Source organism: Emydura macquarii, unplaced genomic scaffold (assembly GCF_026122565.2).
Source record: "Emydura macquarii macquarii isolate MOO-44397 ecotype Brisbane River unplaced genomic scaffold, CSIRO-AGI_Emac_v2 contig_915, whole genome shotgun sequence".
Taxonomy (NCBI): Eukaryota; Metazoa; Chordata; order Testudines; family Chelidae; genus Emydura; species Emydura macquarii.
In genome coordinates, this window is record NW_027131052.1 from 22,501 (window position 1) to 43,468 (window position 20,968).

Genomic DNA, 20,968 nt, shown 5'->3' on the forward strand with positions numbered 1-20,968 from the left:
ATCCCTAACCCCAACCCCTACCCCTTACCCCTACCCCGACCCTAAACCCTAACCCCCCCTTAACCCTAACCCTAACTTTAACCCTCTAACCCCCCCTAATTCCCCCAACCCTAACCCTAACCCCAACCCCCTAACCCTAAGCCCCCTAACCCTAACCCCCCCCAACCTGAATTAAATGACCTGAATTAAAGTGCACTAAATAAAACTGAAGTAAGGCCACTCTAATTCTGAAGAGGAACATCCACACAGGAGTTTCATGTAGTGTAACTAATCCACTTTAAATTCATACTTTAAGATAATTCAGGTTAATTTTCTTGAGTGTCCCAGTCTACACAACCCTTATTCACTGAAGTACCTTAACCCTAAGAAACTTCATGGGAAGAAGGGCACCTTAATCTAGCACAGAAAGGCAGAACAAGAATCAATGGCTGGGAGCTAAACACCACGTGACTTCTAACGAGAAATTAAACACAAATTCGTAAGGATTTTTTAATGGTGATTAACATCTGGAACACACTGCCCGAAGCAGTGCTGGATGCTCCATCTCCTTCACATTTTCAAGCATGGCTGCCTTTCTGGAAGCTGCTTTAGCCAAACACAAGTGATTGGACTCAGTGCAGGCGGGATTGGGTGGAACTCAATGGCCTGTACTAGCCGGCAGGTCAGACTAGATGAGCTGATGGGCCCTTCTGGTTTGGAATCCAGAAACCTATGAAAGGCTGTGAAAAGGAACCTTTACTGGGAGGGGTAGAACAGTGAGCCCAGAGTTTGCCCAGTCCTGGCCCCTTTACTTGGGCTTGCAGAGGGACATTGGAACTGTAAAACCAGGAGCTCCCCCACAGCCAGCGCTCCTGCACCCCGCCCCCCACAGCACTCGAGGCTGGGACTGGAGTGGCTGGAAGCTCCCCCCACCCCAGCCAGCGCTCCTGCACCCTCCTCCCTCCCCCCCCCCACACACACACACACACACACACACACACACAGTGCCCCTGCTGAGACAGGCTGGGACTAGTATATGAGAAATGTTTCAAAATATCCCATCTCGTCTGTGCATCATGTGACGTGAGCGCCACGCCAGTGAGCCCAGCACACGTAACTCAGTTCATGGCACTGACCTGTATGCCCATTATTCATCAGGCTGAGCCTCTTGCTGGGGTCCAGGTTGGAACCAAACAGCACAATGGCCTGCAGCTCACGGCTGTACATTGTGGAATTGGTGTCAATGTTGATGGGTGATTGCATTTGACCACCGCAGTCCGGGAAATCTGCCTTCCACTGTGCCTTATCTGTGAGGGGAAGAGAGACATGAGTGAGTGAGCCTGCTGGGAGAGGGAGCCTGCTGGGGAGAAGGAGATGTGCGCAGGAGGGATGGCTCTGTCTCAGGAATACCCTGCAAACAGACTCTCGATCCACGAGCAGAAGCTGCAGCACTCGTGGGATTGGTGATGTCAGACGTCTGAGTGCACGAGCGGCCTCTGGGGAGCTCAGCTCAGCTACAAACACCTTCCCTCCTGAAATGTATGTGCCACAGGAATTCTGTTTCCCATTCAGTCGGCCCCTGGTGCAGAGCAGTGCATTTAGTAGCACTCAGTCCAGCTCACTCAAGGCCACCTACCCCTGAATTTTACCCGAGTGTCTGAGGAGAAGGGTGGATGAGGAGGCGGGACCTGCCCTTGTGAGCTCTCCCCAGGAGCTGTGCAAACAAATCAGATGTAGATTCCTCATTCTATTGTATAAATGAGATAGAGGTAGGGAGAAATTTTTCCTTTACTGTTATGATAATGATATAGCACTGTTCAGTGTGGCATAAGTGGACTCCATCTTGTTAGTTTCTTGAAGTGAGCTCTTTTCTGACACTTGTACTATTGAACCTAAAAAAATCTTGATAATCCTCTTTGTGTGAGTGAGAAATGTATGTGCACCAACCTAAACTGCTCTGACAACAGAAAGGGGAGTAAAGACACAAACTGCCATCCTGATCCTGAAGGCCGAAGAATAGCTATCGATGACCCTAACGTGCAAATAAACGACCCTAAAGTACAGAAGGATCCGCCCTGGGATCAAAGAAAGTACAGAAATAAGAGAATAGTCATGCTTTCCATTAGCCGGTGATTAACAACTATACTAAACCCAGAGGCAGCATGACACTGCAAGGCCCATAGACTTACATGAGAGGCAGCAAGTATAAAAGATGTGTTAAAAACATGGAAACTTTGGGTCTCATTCTGCAATTGTCATCTTGGAGCATCAGATTCGCAACTGACAGAGGCCTAGCTCCCTCCTCCAGCCCAGCCTACTTGGCCACTAGGCTGGCTTGAGCAATGCATAAAAGGACTGGAAATTATATCACACCAGCTTGCAGAACTTTATAAATGTGTGTGTGAATGTGACTGCTTTTTTATATTTGTACACGTACAATAAACGTGGCATATTGCCTTGTCCCCCTGAATAAGATCCTACTGTCTTTTCTTTTACAAGTATAACACAGGTAATATATCTTAATTTTAGTAAGGCTTTTGACATAGTCACACATGACATTTTTATAAGCAAAATAGGGAAATGTTGTCTAGATGAAATTACTATAAAGTGGGTGCACAACTGGCTAAAAGATCATATTCAAAGGTTAATCAATGGTTTGCTGTCAAACTGGAAGGGTGTATCTAGTGTGGTCCTGAAGGGGCCAGTAATATTCAATATTTTTCATTAATGACTTGGATAATGGAATTAAGAGTATGCTTATAAAATTTGCAGATGACACCAAGCTGGGAGGGATTGCAAACACTTTGGAGGACAGGATTAGTATTAAAAACAACTTTAACAACTTGGAGATTAGATCTGAAATCAATTACACAAAAGGTTGTCTTTCCACCTTTCCAGTCAAGACTGGAAACTCAGTGGAATAGGTCAGTTTCTCAACCAGCGGTCCATGGACTGCCACAAGTCCCTGAGATCTCCCTGACACAGTTTAGGAAGGCAGAAAAAGGCAGCAAGCCGGTCTCTGTTATCCAAAAGGTTGAGAAACACTGAAATAAGTAACTGCATTTGTTCCAACCTCACCATCATTCTATTTTAATCCTAGGAGGGTGGGCCAGCAGGAGGACCACAGACAGAACCTAGAAAACAAATAATGACAACCACCCCCACCTTCAGGCTCCCATGTAGTGAGACCTAGATTGCACACATTAAAATCTAGATTTATTCAGACTGCCACTTTGATTCTTTCAGCTTGTTAACGGACACTTCGTTGACATTTACTGTATTTGTTCTCCCTCAGCAACTTCTGTCTCTCATCTCACTCTGTGCACAGTCTGGCTTCCTGGAGGGTGACAATCCTCTCTGGCAGGACAGGAATGCATCTTTCATATTACCTTGGGGCCTCTGATAAAGTGTGAAGCACTGCCACATTCCCTTTGGCTGCTGGCAGGGGGAAGCAGCATGCCTCCCCCATCCTTTCACTGCTTTTGCTCATGGGTGCTGGAGCAGTTTGTATAGTGGGGGTGCTGAGAGCCATTGACCCAAACTGTAACCTGTATATGATGAAAACTACTTCAAGCCCGCACCTATGCTCCTGCCCAGAGTCTCTGCTTACTAGCTAGGGGTCTCCCCCAGGCCCCACCACAGCTCAGAGTCCAACTTAGAGCAAAGCTGGCCCGGCTCCGGCTAGCCAGTTTCTGCCCGGGCTGCTCCGGTGGCGCTGGCCACGGAAGGTCACTTGCAGTAGCTACACCCGCTGCGCTCCGCCCCACGGCCCGTGACAGCAGGCAGGGCCAGCTCTGGGTGTAGGAGGAAGGGCCTGGAGCATGGGGAGCACCTGCCACCCGCGTTCCTTACGGGGCGCTGCGGCACACCGCACAGCGTTACTACCCTGGGCCCTCCGCCACTGGGCGGCTCAGGGCTCGCACCTCCCACTGCCCGCATCACAGCCGACGGCCCAGCCCCGGCCGGTCCCTCCCTCCGGCCTCAGAGACGCCCCAGCCCCGCCCAACCTCCCCAAGCAGCGTCCTTCCGAATCCTTACTCGCTTCTTCCGGTTCCTAGGCCCTGAGGCGTCGCTTCCGGTCGGGTCGGAGACGGAGTCGGGGACTCAGAGTCAGGAACGATGCGTCTGTCGGTGGCTGCCGCGATCTCCCATGGCCGCGTGCACCGGAGGATCGGGCTCGGGCCACGCTCGCGCCTCGACATGCTGCGGAACTTGGTGACGGCGCTGGTGCGGCACGAGCGCATCGAGACGTACTGGGCGCGCGCGGACGAGATGCAGTTCTACGCGGAGCGGGTAGGGCAGCGCGAGGCGCTCGGCTCGAGGGGCGGGGCGGGTCGTGAGGTGGCTGCCTGCGCCGCAGTTCACTTGACCTGAGGGGCTGGGCCGGGGCCGCGGCCGCCACAGGCTGTGGTTCGGAGGGGTCTTGCCGGGGCCGACGGTTTGCCCCGCGTCTCCTGTCGTGAGCCCGTTGGGCGGGGTGGGGCGGGGCGGGGCTGGTCTGGTCCGGTCCGGTCCGGTCCGGTCCCGGCGGGCAGAGCAGCGCTGGTCGGCGCCGAGCCGGGCGGCCCAGTCGAGTCCGAGGCTGACGAAGCCTGCTTCTCCGCAGCTGATCGACTACGCGAAGCGGGGAGACACAGACGAGCAGGCCATGCGCATGGCTGACTTCTGGCTGACGGTGAGTAGTCCGGCAGCGCCCCACTCACTCTGGGCAGGGAACGGCGCGAAGCCCTGAGGGAAGGCAGCCATGGAGGCGGCTGTAGGCGGCGTGAAGGGAGTGAGAGGGAGCTCCGTCGGTGCCCTGGGGGTAAGTCTGTTACAGAGGGAGTCAGGACGGCTCCTCAGCAGCTGATTTGGTGCCTGCCCCTCAGCAATCTCGGTGTCCAGGGAGGGGGTGTGCAGCCTGAAGGGCAGCAGACCTCGCTGTTGTGTAAGGTGCCAGTTGAAACCCAGTGCTTGGAACTGGAAGAGCGTAAATGCTGAGGTGAGATTACAGGAATGTCTCATGATAAAAAAATGGTCTCCAAGGGGGTTTGGGTATTGCCAGATGAGGCTCTAACATGGGCATGTTCTCTCTGCATTCTGTCCTTTTCTAGGAGAAAGATCTCATCCATAAGCTGTTTAAACTGTTGGCTCCACGTTTCCATCCTCATTCTGGGAACTATACTCGACTGCTTCAGATCCCCAATCGAGAGAACCTGGATCGGGCCAAGATGGCTGTGATTGAATACAAGGGGAATCCTTTCCCACCACTCATAGTTCTACCCAGGGACAATGAAAAGACCCTACTAAATCAGCTTCTGAAAGGCTACCGTGAAGACATATTAAAAACCAGAGTTACCCAGGTCCCCGAGGGGGCTGCAGCCTTGGTGCACGCAGGGACTGCAGTGTAGTGCAGCATTCTCTTCCCTGTTTGGGAGTAGATGGTGAAGGGGGACTCTAGATTGGGACACAGAGGAGATTCCACTTAGCAAGTAATCAGATCCTCAACTTAAATACTTTCCTCATGTAAGAGCAGTGGGTTCAGTTCCCATACTTACTTTGCAGGAGTCCTCAATTTCAATTCACAGTTCCTAAAGAAGTTCTCTCCCAAGGACCTGCATTTGATTTGCAGGCTTGCTATGCAGGAAGCATGAGTTCAAGTCCCAGTTCTTTCTTTCTGTGGTTTAAGTGGAAGCCCAGTTGGAGGGGTAAATGATGCTGAGTGACTTAACACTTGACAGGCTCTGTAAATAAATGCATCACTTCAGGAAAAGAAGTTTCCTTGTTTTCACTTTGTGACAGCAAATATTGTATCAGGCTCCTTGTTGCAGAGGTAAAGTTTTTGGCACCATAAATGACTGTTTCTTGGAGCAGCTAGTCCTGGAACCCAGAAGAGGAGAGGCAATTTTTGATTTAGCAAAGTACAGGATCTAAGAGGTGAATATAGTTTGGTAATAGTGACCATAATGTAATTAAATTTACTATTCTTGTGGGGGAAAACACCAAAGAAGCCCTCTACAGTAGCATTTAACTTCAGAAAGGGGAACTACACAAAAATGAAGAAGCTAGTTAAACAGAAATTAAGATAGTGACAAAACTGAAATGCCTGCAAGCTACATGGAAACTTTGAAAAACACCATAATAGAGGCTCAAATTAAATGCATACCCCAAATTATAAAATACAGTAAGAACTCTAAAAAAGTGCCACCATGGCTAAACAACAAAATAAAAGAAGCAGTTAGAGGCAAAAAAGTATCCTTTAAAAATTGGAGATCAAATTCTATTGAGGATAATTGAAAGGAGCATAAACTCTGGCTAATCAAGTGCAAAAGTGTAATTTGGAAGGCCATAAAAGAATTTGAAGCGCAAAAGACTAAAAAAGTAACAATTTTTTTTAAAGTACATCAGAAGCAGGAAGCCTGCCAAACAATTGGTGGAGCCACTGGACTGTGGAGGTGCTAAAGGAACACTCCAGAAAGCTAAGGCTGCCATTGCAGAGAAGTTAAATGAATTTTTTGCATCAGTCTTCACTGCAGAGGATGTGAGAGAGATGCCAAAACCTGGGTCATTCTATTTAGATGAGAAATCTGAGGAATTGTCCCAGATTGAGGTGTCAGTAGAGGAGGTTTTGGAACAAATTGATAAGTTAAACAGTAATAAATCACCAGATGGTATTCACCCAAGAGTTCTGAAGGAACCAAAATATGAAATTGGAGAATTTACCACTGAGGTATGTAACTTATCATTTAAATCAGTTTCTGTACCTGATAACTCTGACACCAATTTTTTAAAAACGTTTCAGAGGCAATCCCGGCAATTATCGGCTAGTAACGCTAACATCAGTACCAGGCAAATTGGATGAAACTATACTAAAGAACAGAATTATCTGACAAATAGATTAACATGATTTGTTGGGGAAGAATCAGCATGGCTTTTGTAAAGGGAAATCATGCTTAACCAATCTATTAGAATTCTTTGAGGGGTGAACAAGGGTGATCCAGTGGAGATAATGTAGTTGGAATTTTAGAATGCCTTTGACAAGGGGCGTCACCAAAGGCTCTTAAGCAAAGTAAGCAGTCATGAGATAAGAGTGAAAGTCCTCTCATGGATCAGTAACTGGTTAAAAGACAGAAAACAAAGGGTAGGAAATAAATCGGTAGTTTTCAGACTGGAGAGACATAAATGGTGTCCTGCAAGGATCTGTGGTGGGACCAGTGCTGCTCAACATATTCATAAAAGATCTGGAAAAGGTTAAACAGCAAGGTGCTACAGACAATATAAAATTATTCAGGATAGTTAAGTCCAAAGCTGATTGTGAAGAGTTACAAAAGGATCTCACAAAACTAGATGACAAGGCAACAAAATGGCAGATGAAATTCAATGTTGATAAATGCAAATTAATTCACATGGGAAATCATAATCCCAACTATATGTACAAAATTATGAGGATCTAAATTAGCTGTGACCACTCAAGAAAGAGATCTTGGTGTCATGGATATTTCCCTGTAAACATCCACTCATTGTGCAGCAGTTAAAAAAGCTAACAGAAAGTTAGGAACCATTAAGAAAGGGATAGATAAAAACACATGAAATATCATAATGTCACTATATAAATCCGTGGTATGTAGTTCTGGTCATTCCCATCTAAAAGATACTGGAATTCGAAAAGGTACAGAGAAGGAGAACAAAAATGATTAAGGTATGGAACAGCTGCATATGAGGAGAAATTAAAAAAACTGGGACTTTTCATCTTGGCAAAGAAATGACTAAAGGGGGATATGATACAGGGCTATAAAATCGTGGGTGATGTGGAGAAAGTGAAGAAAGAGGTATTATTTATTCCTTCGTATAACAAAAGAGAGGAGTTACCCAATGAAATTAATAGGCAGCAGGTTTAAAGCAAACAAGGAAGTACTTCACATAATGCACAGTCAAGCTGTGGAACTCATTGCCGGGGATCTTATGAAGGCCAAAACTATGGTTCAGAAAAAAACTAGACAAATTCATAGAGGATAAGTCCATCGGTGGTTATTAGCCAAGATGGTCAAGGATGCAATCCTATGCTCTGTGTGTTCCTAGCCTCTGAGTGTGAGAAAATGGGAGTAGGCGGTGTGAGGTGGATCACTCGATTGTGTGTCCTGTTCATTCCCTGTCAAGCATCTGGTATTTGCCACTTTGAAAGACCGGATACTGGGCTAGATGGACCATTGGTTTGACCCAGTATGGCTGGTCTTGTGTTTTGTTTTTTGTGTGCTGTGTGGACGCCGCCCCTCTCTTCTAGTTCTCTGATGCATGTTTCTGTTCCCTAGTGTGACTTGTGCTGGTGACCCTATTTGGATTTTTAAAAAATTGACCACCTCCCCCCCACACTAGAAAAAATTGCAACCTCCTACCTTCAATCCCGCTATGGGGCTTCAGCGCCTGGCTGCCCGTGGAGTTCCAGCAGGGGCTCACGTCTGTGGCTTTCTGCCTTGGTCACCCTATCAAAACAGAGTTGTGACCCACTTTGGAGTCACGATCCACAGTTTGCGACCCACTGCACTTATAGTCTTTCAGGCATTTGTGTAACATGTGACTGGCTTTTCATACCCAAGGGACGGAAGAAGCTGGTTGAGGTGGGGATGGAGGCTGGCCCTGCAGGACAGTGGGTGGGGAGGACACAAGTCTGGGGTAGGGGGCTCCGGGAATTGTGGGGGGTAGGGTGTGCCACGTTAGGTGCCCTGGCACAAGTGAATTCTGCGGGTCCCGCACTTACCAGCTGGGTTAGCTGGTAGGGCTTGGGGCCCACAAGCTATGGCTCCATGGCCTGGCCAGAGAAGAGTTTGAATTAGGGCCCTGACCATGCTGCCCTCTGATTGGGCTACAGCGTGAGCACATGCCACCCCATTGCTTCCTTGTTGGAGGGGCAGGGCATAGCAGAGGCTTCTGTCTCCCCACCCCTCCAAACTGTGCTGCTCATCACCCTGAACATTAGAGGTGCACGTTCCACTTTTTTTGGGGAAAAACTGGGCATTTGTCCCATTTTCTCTTGCCAGAGCAAATAGGACAGTTTTGCCAAAAAAAAAGTCAGGCCATCGGGGACAGGGTTTAAAAAGGGGACTGTCCCAGCCAAAATGGGCATATGGTCACCCTACGTCTACATGAAGCCTGCATTGTCTGTTAACTTCCAGTAACATGAAACTTACCTAACTAGTGCCTTCAGAGCAACCAAAACTTAAGTCAGCTGTATGTAGCTAAATTGTGGGCTGTGACTGCTGTGAGATCTGTAAAGGGGAAATTAGCAATATTAGTTATTTGTATTGTGCTAGTGCTTGGAAACTCCAATCAGGATTGGGGCCTTAATGTGATATGTGTTCACAAACATATGAAGACAATGTCCCTTCCCCTAACCATGTGAGACAGCTAGATGAGCTTATATATGGTGATAGCTGCTTCCTAAAAGAGAAAAACGTCAAAGAAATTTCCAAAAGTTTAGAATTCTTGTTAGTGAATACTTCTCTGTTCAGTGAGCAAGGTTCTCACCTCCCATAGTCCTTCTGATTTGCTGTTTTGATACTTAGAAACTGGAATTAGCGACTCCTAATTCATTTTAGGAATGAGAAAGTTCAGAAACTTTTAAAATTCAGTGTTCCAAAAGAGTTTTAAAATCTTTTTATTTAAAATTACTTTGTTAGGGTATCAGCTTTACCAAAACCCTTTAATTTATAAACATTTTCAAATTCTAGTTCCCAAGCAGACATTTTCCCCTTCCTCAAAAAGTGCTAGAGACTCCATGAGATCCACTAGGGACTTTGCTATAAATTTCATGTGGAAGCTTGTGTGATATATGGCAGTATGAAACCTAGTGTGATAGGAGTCCTTTAAGGCCTGATTAGTCTCATTTCAAATTGGTCTGATTCTATATAGGTTCTTATCCTGTGCTCATCACTGTAATATCTGAGCACTGCCCAGTAGTATATTTATTGATGTGACTAACATCTCGTATGTGGTTTGGTCTCTCCACAGTGGAAGAATGGGAAATGCAGTAGAGTGGTTTGTATGTACATGTTAGTGTTTAAGTAGAGAAAGCAAGGTCAAACTGCACTGCAAGATTATGAAGTTAATGCTAGACTTTAGTTCCTGTGGGAGTTCATTCCAGTTTCAGAAAGTTGTCTCCTTCACAGATGAGCTTTATGGTTGTAGACACTATACCAAAGCAGCAGAGTTGTCAAGACTGATCTTCATCCCAAAGGTTTAGGCTCTTTTATATAAACTGGGTTAAAGCCAGTGCCCACTTTTAAGATACAGCCAGAGTCTTGAACTTGACTATTCTAGGGGAAGCAACTGTCAAGAGAAGGGCAGACTTGATATGCATGAACCTGCCACACCAGCAGTTTCTTGTTATTTCAGACATAGATTTAAATGGACATAGTTTTTTAATAACCAGAATCTCATTGGAGTGCAATTTTCCACTAGACTTATCAAATCTGAAAGTTAATAAGATGCAAAATGCAACTGTGTTTTATGTTGGTAGCTGATCCTCCTTTCGTAAAGGGGAGGGGAAGTGGGTTAACATCTTAGCTATGGCAAATTATTTTGTCTATCTTGAAAGGAAGACAGAAAACCCTTAAGTGTCTGAGAATACTAACATCTGTAGTTGAACTACGTGAAATTAAGTTGCTGTGGTTGATATAAAAGCTCAGTGCTCTCTCTGACTTGCTGAAAATATTGCACTATTACTCAAAATACTGGTATGCTATTCCTTTAAACCTTGTTCAGCTTCTGGTCTAAAAAAGGGTATAATGGAGAATGGGGTTGGGAGTCAGTCAGACTGAGAAGCATCCATATGATAAAAATTTGAAAAGACTGGGCTCAATTTAATTCAGAGAGAAGACAAAAGTGTAGAAAGGAATGGCTCAGAGAAGGCAGATTGGGAACTTTCATCTTGTCATAACACAAGAACAAAGGGATATTTAATGAAACAAGGGCAGAAAATGTAAAAACTGATAGTTACAGAATGCACACAATTTTCAAACTCACTGCTGGAGCACCCAAGAGCTTAGTTGGACCTTAAACAGAAAATGCATACTTCGTGGGATAAACAGAACAGTGAGAGTGATACTAGCATTCAGCTCACAAACTAATGTCAGACAGGGTTAAGGATACTTCCCCTATACAAAGTTATGTCATAGTTGTCCACTTCAGCATTTATTACTCCTTTTTCTAAAGCATTTGGTAATAATCCAGGTGGACCAAAAGTCTGAGTTGATCTGGTAATTCCCATGTTCTGTAATAGCTGCATCTTAAATTCAGGCTTGTCTGATGATCTCAAAGTGCAACCTTAGTGGTAAGGATACCTGGTTCATAGAATCATAGGGTCAGAAGAGACCACAAGGGTCATCTAGTTTAACCTTCTGCCAAGATGCAGGATTTGTTGTGTCTAAACCATCTAAGACGGATGGCTATCCAACCTCCTTTTGAAAACCTCCAGTGATGGAGCTTCCATGACCTCCCCAGGCAGTCTGTTCAGTTGTCCTACTGTTCTTATAGTTAAAGTTTTTTCTGAGATTTAATTAAATCTCCGAAGGTTCTCATGGAAATGTTAGAATCAGTAGCACAGTTAAAAACAAGCACAATGCTCTAGACACAAAGACAGCTTTACAGCCCGCCTTATGTTGAACAAGCACTAGCAGAGTTTTCCTTGTAGACAATTGCTTTAAAAAAATTCTCCAGCTTCATACACTAGCATGTCAGGTTTTCTTTATTAGGTTTGGTGCACGTGATTTGTATTGCAATAGCACCGTAGAGGCTCTGAGGAGACATGGACTTGATGGTGCAGTGTTCAATAAAGACACAGATTGTGTCCTTATTCTGAACTCATTTTTCAACTGTAGCCTTAGATCAGCAACACCATAATTAATAGGAAGTATACTGTTGGAAGAAATGCTTTGTTAGCATAAGATACATATTAAATAAACTAAGGAAGAATAAGGTTAAGATGTTGCCTCTTTACTATATATGTCTAAGAATACCTATGATCAATGTTAAAGAAGGCAAGAGAGCTAAGTAGCCAGGGATGATCATGCAGTCTATTAGCTCTGTATCCGTGCATGGTGCTCCTGGTATTACAGCAGCATTATATGTATATGTCACGCAACCCCCAAGCCAGGCCATTTGTAATCCCTTATTTCCCATATGCAGTCTCTGCTGACTCTGGTGTCAGTAGACTGGAATTTTACCTTTTCCTCTGGCTGGTAGTTTATACTTCAGGTGTACCCTAGTTTGATGTACAACTCCAATTTATATGTCCATTGTGCAAGCTGAGTGGCACTACAAGATGTAAGTCACCAAATTTTGTTTGGTCTTAAATTTTAAATAAATAAATAAGGATTTTTAAATATGTGCCTGAAGTTAGGGACCTCAATACGTGGCCTAATTGTCAGATTCTGTGTACTCAAGTGCCTAAATAAGGATTTGTGTGTCAAATTTTAGTCACCTACTTTTGAAAAAAAAATCTTGCCCCTAGGATGTGCAATACATTGCATATGAGCTTTTGGCTAGTGACCTCTGTATGGGGGTTGAAACAGCTCAAGACCAGCACAAAGGCACTGTCAGTGTGTGACATACCAGGGCACAATCCAGACTGAGTAGCTGTCATCCCTGCCTTGGAATCTGGGGTGCCCTTTACAATGCCTTGCTGCTGTAGCCTCCAACCGGGATTGCTCACAAACTGCCCTCTGGTCACTTCCAGCTATGTCTGTGTGTGCTGGAGCCAGTCAGACCTTGACTCTTACTAGCCTTGGTTATGCTGCAGGGTGATCCCAACACACCCTCAGTCCTGGCTTTTCCCCCAGAAATGTATATCCCTGTGATAGAGTGCAGGAGTGATTAGATGAGCCTGCACTCTGATCACTTAGACAGTGCCTCGGGAGAAGCTGATTGGAAATAATGATCTAGTCAGGCTGAAGGGGAACTCAATTACCTCCTTCCCCCCTCCCTCCCCAATCAGCCCAGGGCTGATAACAGAGGCATAGGAAGGAGGTGCAGGGATGGAGAGAGAGGGCAACGGCTAGCTGGGGCTAGTCACACAGGGCTCAGAGAAGGGAGACCTCTGTTTCCCTCAGGTCTTGGTGAGAGGGTCAAAAGCTCCATTAACATTATAAATAGACTTGCATGGGGACTGTGGTGATATTGGTGGAGGGAACTAGAAATAAAAGATCACTGAGTGTACAGGTGGTGGAGCTTGTGTAGTTTCTGCAGGGAAGATGATGGGGTGGAACAGGCCTGTTACACTCCTGTACTGCCCAGTACAAATATATTAAGTATTATTCCTTTCAGGGACTACTATGCCATTTTATTATTTAAAATAGTTATCCAGACACTTCAATAAAAAACACACTGGATTAGATAAAACAATAAATCAAGTTTATTAACTACAGAGAGGGATTTTTTTAAGTGAGTATGAGTAGTAAGACATAAGTCAGAAATGATTACTAGAAAAATAAAGATAAAACGATCACTAGTGCTTAACAAACTATATTAGATTCAAAGCAAAGATTTATCTCAGCATGCTTTCAGCAGTCTTACTGACCAAACTCTTTGGGTCAGGACCCTCCCCCAGAGTCCAATGGCCACTTCTTTTGTCTTTTCAGATGCAGAAAATGCGATGGGCAAGGAGGGAGAGGGGTGTGTCTGCCTCCTTTGAGAAGCATTTCCAGCTGGAAGGAAGGCAACAGGCAGTGTGTGTGGCAGGAAACTCCATGCTGTTTCTTTGCTAAGATACTGATTTTTGCCTCTGTCCCCTTTCCTGCCAAAGAACGGCCACTTGGCAGCTAATGGTTCATCAGCCTTGTTTACACATGGCTGAGGCAACAACTTGCCCTTTGTCTCTGTGGAACTGTTTTGGCCACTCCCCAGACTTATCTGGAAAACATACTTTTAGTCAAGATCTCAGCTTATGTTTGTAATACATATATCAGCATTATATGTGATATTTTGCCATGATATTATTGGTCAGCAAATGCGTTTTTAAATTATACCTTACAAGGCACACCTTGTACAAACGTTATCACAGTAGTATGTAGGCTGTGAACACAGGTATTGTCTGTCACACAGGTCCACTGTGTCTGTGTAATCTCCAATTGCACACAGCTGTGCTTTTATAAGTCCTGCCATGTTTCCTGGCCTGTGTAGGCCTCTCTTGGGCTGACAAGTCGTTCTTCCCGGTTCTCCTTCTGGTGTACAATAGTGGGTCTAGCTCTCAGCTGCCTGTGGAGAAGAACAAAGGAGGAAAAACCCACTCTAACTTTTTGTCCACCACACCATGAGATTATTCCTTCTAAGCATTCCACTCAGAGTCAAGGCCCCCTCTTCATTACCACAATCAGCATGCTGCCATAGCCATTCATCTTGTGGCTACACTTCCAGAAACCTACGTGATCACTTTGGTGTACTGTCCCACCTCCTACAACACAAATGCACATCAATAAAAAAAGATAGTTACCTGTTGAATAGCAGAAAGCAGGAGAGACCTACCTGACAGCAGTTGTCAGATTCAGATACCAGTTGTTAATATCCTCCTGGTTGCTTGACATCAGCATCAGTGTCTTGTGGGGAAAAGAGAGCTGAAAGAGGAGAGAACAAAAGAATAGCCATACTAGGTCAGACCAATGATCCATCTAGCCCAGTATCCTGTCTCCTAGCAGTGGCCAGATGTTTCAGAGGAAAGGAGCAGAACAGAAAGAGAAAGTTGTTGAGTCCAGCACCCATCTTTGTTTCCTTTGCTCTGCTCCAGACAGCAGCCTTGCCACGGGAACAACCAGCACCACATTGGCCATCACCTTATGACTCATCCCATCCTACAGATTTCTGTAATCTTCCCTTTGCAATAGAAAAATAACAGTGCCATCCAGTTCCTGGCCATACTGGCACAGAAACAGTACCAGACCTGCCCTTCTCTGGCCTCTTTCAGCTGCAGATCTCAAAATACTTTACACACTATTAATTATTTCTCCCAGCACCCTATGGAGGTAGTAAGTTAATGCCAGCCTTGATACTCTGTTTATACTCCAGTCTCTGTCCCTTAGTCCTTGCTGCCCCACTAAATAGAACATTCTTGTTCTCCAATCCACCATCCTTTTCAAGTTGCAGCCAGACTTTCCCCCCATGCAGTTCCCAAGGAGTGAGCCAAAAGAAACCCTTTCCAAGTTATTCCCTCTTCTGGCCTTCCCACCATGTCCCATCTTGCCTGCCTTTGCAACAGAGCACTCCATGGAGCAGGGACTCTCACAATGGTGCATCTTGTACACAGAGCACAGTCAGTGCTTAAATATAATCCCCATGTAATGGGGCTGGGTGCCTCTGATGTGCCCCGTCATGGCCTTGGGGTTACACGACAGGCAGCCTGTCTCAGATTCCCTCTCAAGAGGTTTCTTAAATTACACACAGGCTTTTGTGTCCATTCACCACCCTTTCTGGGAGCATGCATGTCCAAGTTTGTTTACATAAATAAAACTAAAAAAGACCCCTGCAAGTTCCAAAGTACAGTTAATTGGTTTTACCTTCTTGTTGGGTCCCAGGCTTTTTTTAAAGCTATGATCTCAGTAGAGAATCCCCACATCCCAGCTCTTTCTGTTGGAACCTGCTCACTCCCAGCAGTCTCCAATTCACCCTAGTCCTGAGCCCTTCCTACTCTGTGAGGTCACACTCAGACCCTATGTGGCTGGAGTCTCAAATTTCTGGCTCCCAAACCCGCTGGTATCAAGGTCTTCTCTGTAGGATTCTTTCTTCCCGCAGTTTGCTGAGCTTCCCTCCTTCACGGCAGTCACTTGCTGCACTTTATAAGGGATTACCTGATCCAGCCCAGGTGTGCTTCTGTGGGTTGGTTAGCCCCAGGCCGTCCAGGAGCAAGCTTCATGTTACACTCTATTGAGAAACCAGCCTAGAAAGGAAGCCTCTTGCTCAAGGAATCCAGTAGAGCCCAGGGGTCCTCACTTCCCCTGCTGTATTTAATGCACTGTGTTCTAAGAAGTAACTATAAATGGCAGCATGGACTCCCAATTTAAATGTAATTTGAGTAATTTGCTTTAAAAAAAAAAAAAAAAAAGGCAGGTCCTTCAATGAAAAGACAAGGGGGTAGAAATAAAAGTAGCTAGGAGAAGGAGCTGCATCCATGGCGACAGATGCTTTGGCACTCTCCACATATTTGCTGGCAGGATTTCAGATGAACCATAGTCCTAGTGACCGTTCTATTGCCTTTTACTTACTATGCTGCTTTGGGGATACACTGGGGATGGCACAATGAGCAGAGCCTTCCCAGGCACTGCTTCCTCTATGCACTACTAAGAGGGCAAAGGGCCATGCCCCCATCCTGAGCAGACCAAGTACAGCAGAGAGAGCAGGCTGCACACCAGGGAGGTCACTGAGGTGATGTGGGCTCTTCACTTCCTCACTCTTCTCTCTGCAACACAATCTCTCTCTTTATATTTATCATTGCTACTATTTTACTATCTCTAGTCTGCTGCTTCTGCAGCAATTAGCTATTCACTTGGCCTCTTCCCAGCTCTTCCTCAGCTACAGGGGTCAGTTACACCCACTTTCTTCTCTCACATTACTTCTGTTTTAGATCAGGATGTTTGGGGAGAATGGGGTGGGGGGAGGAAAATGAGGGCTGTTGGATTTGCAGCCAGAAACTGAGACACTTACACTGAGCAGCCCTCCCTGGCTCTGGGTGTGGCCAAACACTTTATCCACCGTGCACTGGCTAAGTGGATAGACTGCCTGGCAAGCAAACTTGTCCGAGTTCAGGGGATGCAGTGGATGGCAGGGCTTCGCCGCAACCAAGATATCGGAGAAGAGGAAGAACATCTTACGTTTCACTTCTTCACCCTTTGAGGGCACCACCATGAGCCAGCCTTCTTGGATATACCAGCGCCCTGGTTGGGGGGGGAAGCACAGCTATGAGATGGAACTCAATGGTGACAAGGACAAGATAGTGTCAGTTGAAGGAATAATTGCATTTTCCCAGTGCAATCTATGACCAGAGTTGTTACCATCTTCAATTGTTTATCTATAATGACCTTCAAAGGTGGACTTCACAAGGGAAACAGGTGTTGCAATACTTTTATGTCACTTGCTGCCAAGTGGAATTCACAACCCTGTGTTAGGTACGCAGGCTTCCTATACAATGCATGGAGAGAGTTAGGAGGCCTCAGAATGGGTTTTGCAAAAGCCAGCACACTGAGTGGGGAATTACCTAAGATAGCCGATGGCAGAGAGGGGCATGGCCTCAGTGCCCAAGTCCCTTTGAGGGGTGGGGCTTAATTCCAGGCCAGAGGGAGGTGTTTAAGCCAGGTTAATTCTTTTTCAAGAAAACCTAAAGTGAAGAAAATGGTGGTACCCCACTTTTAGACCAGTAATGAGAGCACTCACCTACCATGTGGGACACCTAGGTTCAGCTCCCTCCTCTGCCTGATGCGGAGAAGGGATTTGAACTTGAGTCTCCTCTTTGCGGAGATAGGAGCTCTAACCATTGGGAATGGGGTATTCTGGGAAAGGGCTCTTTCAGTCTTTTCTGTTGAAGCTGTTCCACTGTGTGTAAATGTATACAAGATTCCAGAAATGTCATTCTGAAGACTAAAATGTCTGAGTCAACATCAAATGAAGGAAGCCACTACAAGCATGGTTGCAAGCTTATGTTGTTCAAAATACCACCAGGCTGAATCATCACTGGGTTTCAAGGTCTGTTAATGTCGTTTATAAATTCTCAGCCATTTTGATTTTTTGAATTAGACCAATGTGTATACAACTATGCTAAAGCTGTAGCTATGCCATGCCAAAAGTCTTAGACCACTATGATATCAAACGTAACGCAACCAACACTTTCATTAGTCGTATGAAGGAGACAGCACACATGATGGATTACTTGGCCTACCTGCCACACACAAGTGCCGAACCATCACCTACACGAATAAACAAAATCTCCCAATACATAACTCCCCAGACTCAAATCAACACAACCACCCACACAAATAAACACACACATACTGCCCTCACCACAGCAAACCCTCTCGTTCACCACCCACACAAATCAACACAATCACCCATACATCCACACAACCAGCACGGACAATAACAGCAATGTAGTCTTTATTTTAAATTGATTGGATTGTCCTGTGTTAAAACTATAGTGTCCATAGATAGTGGCCTTGGCTGCTGTGGTCCTTCAGTTTTCAGATCAATAGGGTGAAAGTTACCCTTTACAAATCTTTTAGATTGGGAGACTCAGAAGAGCACCCAAAGAATGAACCACAAACACACTTACAAGTAAAAAAATCTTGTTCGTATTATAAATTACACTCACATGTACATCTACACAACCTGAGAGAGCCCAATGCCATATTCATAGTCATATCCAAAGATGTTAGTCTAGTGGATCTCTCAACAGGTGGTCATTGACAGAGGGGTGATTGCTACTGGGGTCTTCCCACTTTAACCCAGTCAGGGCACCTCTTTTATCTTGTTGTTCAGACAATGCCAAACACCTTATGCATGAGGGTTCCAACCCTTCTTTTCCTTATCTGTTCTTCTCCACCTCATACATTTTGGAGTGCTTCACTTTTTATAGATGGTTCTCTTAGTTCCCCTTATTATTATTAGCATCTTATTAACTAGGAATGTAAATATCAGTTATAAAAGGTAACCATTTAACCAATATAAATTTTGTGCCCCCCCCCCACATCCTGTCCCCTACCATAGCCCCCGGTAGCACCCCCACCCTTGCTCCATGGGGGACCCCCGTCTCGGACCCATGGTCTCCAATATTCTGCAGCACCTGCACCAAGGCCTCAGCCTCCCTGAGCAGCAGCACTGCCTCTGCCATGACCCAACACCTCACCATGGAGACAGAGCCTGTGCTGCTGGTTAACAGATAAGTATTAGTCTTAATGATACGACTAACACTTATCTGTTAATCATTTAGTATTTTACATCCCTATTTTTACATAATATGTTCCCATGTTCTGCAGTCAGAACAGAACTTTTCATGATGAAACTTTCCATCAGTTCACCACAGGGGGGCAAAATACCAGGTACCTTGCCTCCAGAATATATTAGAGTCCTGAATTTTGTGTGTGGGGAGAGGAGGCACACACGGGGATAAAAACACAACTGTCAGCCTTCACTACATGTTAAATGATGAGGTTGAGACATTAGCTACATATTTCCAAACTAATGTCCATGAGCTACTTCGGATCATTTTCCTATCCTTGCTGCAAGTCACAAATTCCTCCCAATTGAATGTCACCTACAAGCACCATTAACGTGTTACCTACCTTCACTTCCAGGTCATTAAATGAAGATTGTGAATCCAACCAGGCAGCCCCTTCTACCTAGGGGCCCGCTGATCATTCCTGTCTATAATCTGATATTTATCAAACCCTATTTGTGAGGCATTAGCTAATTTTCCTCTCCAATCATATTTTAATTAAATCAGAAGTGATCACAAGTCTGCCTCCAGTTCACTTAGCTGATGAGTAGGACACACCTGGAGTGAGCACCTTGGTCTTCTGTCCTTTGAGCAGTTTCTGGACCCGAAGCAGCTGCATGGAGTTCTCATGGCTGCGAATTGTGCCATGGACCCATTGAGACACCTCAGAAACAGATTTCACAGCTCCTGAAATTAACATAGCACATCAATACCAAAAAAACCCCACTTCATTGCTAGTGATCTATATTGGGTTGGGAAATAGGCAACGCTGCCAGCACTGGAGAAAGGCATGCAGGTGGATCTACCCTATCCTATCTTCTGGATTTTAAAAATGATAAGATTACTTACTTTGAGATGCATGATCCTAGTTTATATTCCAAATGCAGGTGAGCATGCATCAGAGCTGGAAGTTTTCAGTAGCAGTGTCTGTTGACCTACACGTGCATCATGCATTGCCTTGTGCTGCAGGCAAGGTTATAACCGTCCATGTGGGGCGACGCTCCTTCAGGCACCCTCTTACCACTAAGCAGTGCAGTCTGCAGCAAAGGGGATGGTGGGTAGGTATTGGAATACAAATAGGGACCACACATCTCGAAGAACCTCCAGTTACAGATAAAGTAACCTCTTTCTCCTTCAAGTGATGGTCCCTATATGTATTCCAAATATAGGTGAGTATGAAGCAGTGATCAACTTGGAGGTGGGTGTGAGGACGCAAGACCTATCATCGTTTGCAGGACAGCACAGCCCACAGCTGCATCTTTTGCCGCTCCCTGGGAGATGGCAGAGTGGGCGGTGAAGGTATGCACGGCACGCCATGTCACCACCCGGCATATGTCATGCCAGGGGATGTCTGCCAGGGAGGTGGAGGTGGTTGCATGCATCCACATGAAGTGACCTGTAATCCTGCCAAGCGGCAGGGCATTAGCCTGCCAGTAGCACTCTGTGATGCATGTAGAGACCCACTTTGATATGCACTGTGAAGAAAGGGCTTGTCCTAGTGACCTCTTCACAATGGCTATGAAAAGGTGTGGAGAGGTGCCGGTCCTGTCAAGGGTAGAACGCAAGTGCACGTCAAACGTCCAATGAATACAGGGTCCTATCCACTAGAGTGATGTGCATCTTAGGATGGAAGACTGGGAGGTGGATGGATTAGTTGAGCTGAAACTCTGAGACTACTTTTGGGAGAAATTTAGGGTGAAGTCGTAATGAAACTTTGTCTTTATGGAAGACTGTATATGGTGGGCTGGCCAATATGGCTGCCAACTCAGTGACCTGCCTAACAGAAGCAATGGCCATGGGAAAGATGACCATGGATAAGTGAGAGAGGGAGCGCATGGCCAGGGGCGTGAAGGGAGGCCTGATGAGGGCGGAGAGTACAAGATTGAGGTCCCGGGGTGTGTGTGTGTGTGTGTGTAGGGATTAGGACCAATCAGTAGCTGTTCATCAGTTCTTTCAGGAAAAGGGTGGTGGTGGGGTGGGTAAACACCGAGTGGCCATCCACTGGTAGGAGGAAGGTACTAAGTGTTGCCAAGTAGACTTGGACTG

At 45.7% G+C, this 20,968-nt stretch overlaps 2 protein-coding genes and 1 long non-coding RNA gene across 4 annotated transcripts in view; 1 reads left to right on the forward strand and 2 right to left on the reverse strand.

Moving 5' to 3' along the window:
* Positions 1-503: 503 nt before the first annotated feature.
* LOC137149887 (uncharacterized) lies at positions 504-4,244 on the reverse strand. Its single transcript, XR_010918856.1, has 3 exons — positions 4,018-4,244; positions 1,116-1,286; positions 504-719 (listed from the first exon to the last, which is right to left on the reverse strand). It is a non-coding gene; the product is annotated as an uncharacterized lncRNA (long non-coding RNA).
* Positions 3,979-5,734, forward strand: MRPL17 (mitochondrial ribosomal protein L17). Its single transcript, XM_067543507.1, has 3 exons — positions 3,979-4,272; positions 4,586-4,654; positions 5,073-5,734. Exons 1-3 carry the CDS (start codon positions 4,099-4,101, stop codon positions 5,367-5,369), a joined length of 540 nt encoding a protein of 179 aa, XP_067399608.1. The 5' UTR covers positions 3,979-4,098; the 3' UTR covers positions 5,370-5,734.
* Positions 5,735-14,108: 8,374 nt separating this feature from the next.
* The window catches only part of ARHGEF39 (Rho guanine nucleotide exchange factor 39), a 48,902-nt gene continuing 42,042 nt past the window's right edge, over positions 14,109-20,968 (reverse strand). Inside the window, exons 7-10 of one of the 2 annotated variants that reach the window (XM_067543506.1) lie at positions 19,481-19,609; positions 16,809-16,871; positions 14,473-14,561; positions 14,109-14,205 (exon numbers count right to left, since the gene is read on the reverse strand). In XM_067543506.1, the coding sequence (XP_067399607.1) occupies positions 14,506-14,561; positions 16,809-16,871; positions 19,481-19,609 (248 nt within the window). In that variant the 3' untranslated portion in view covers positions 14,109-14,205; positions 14,473-14,505. Of the gene's footprint in view, positions 14,206-14,472; positions 14,562-16,443; positions 16,872-19,480; positions 19,610-20,968 lie in introns of those variants that run through there. The other variant, XM_067543503.1, reaches the window with a different exon arrangement.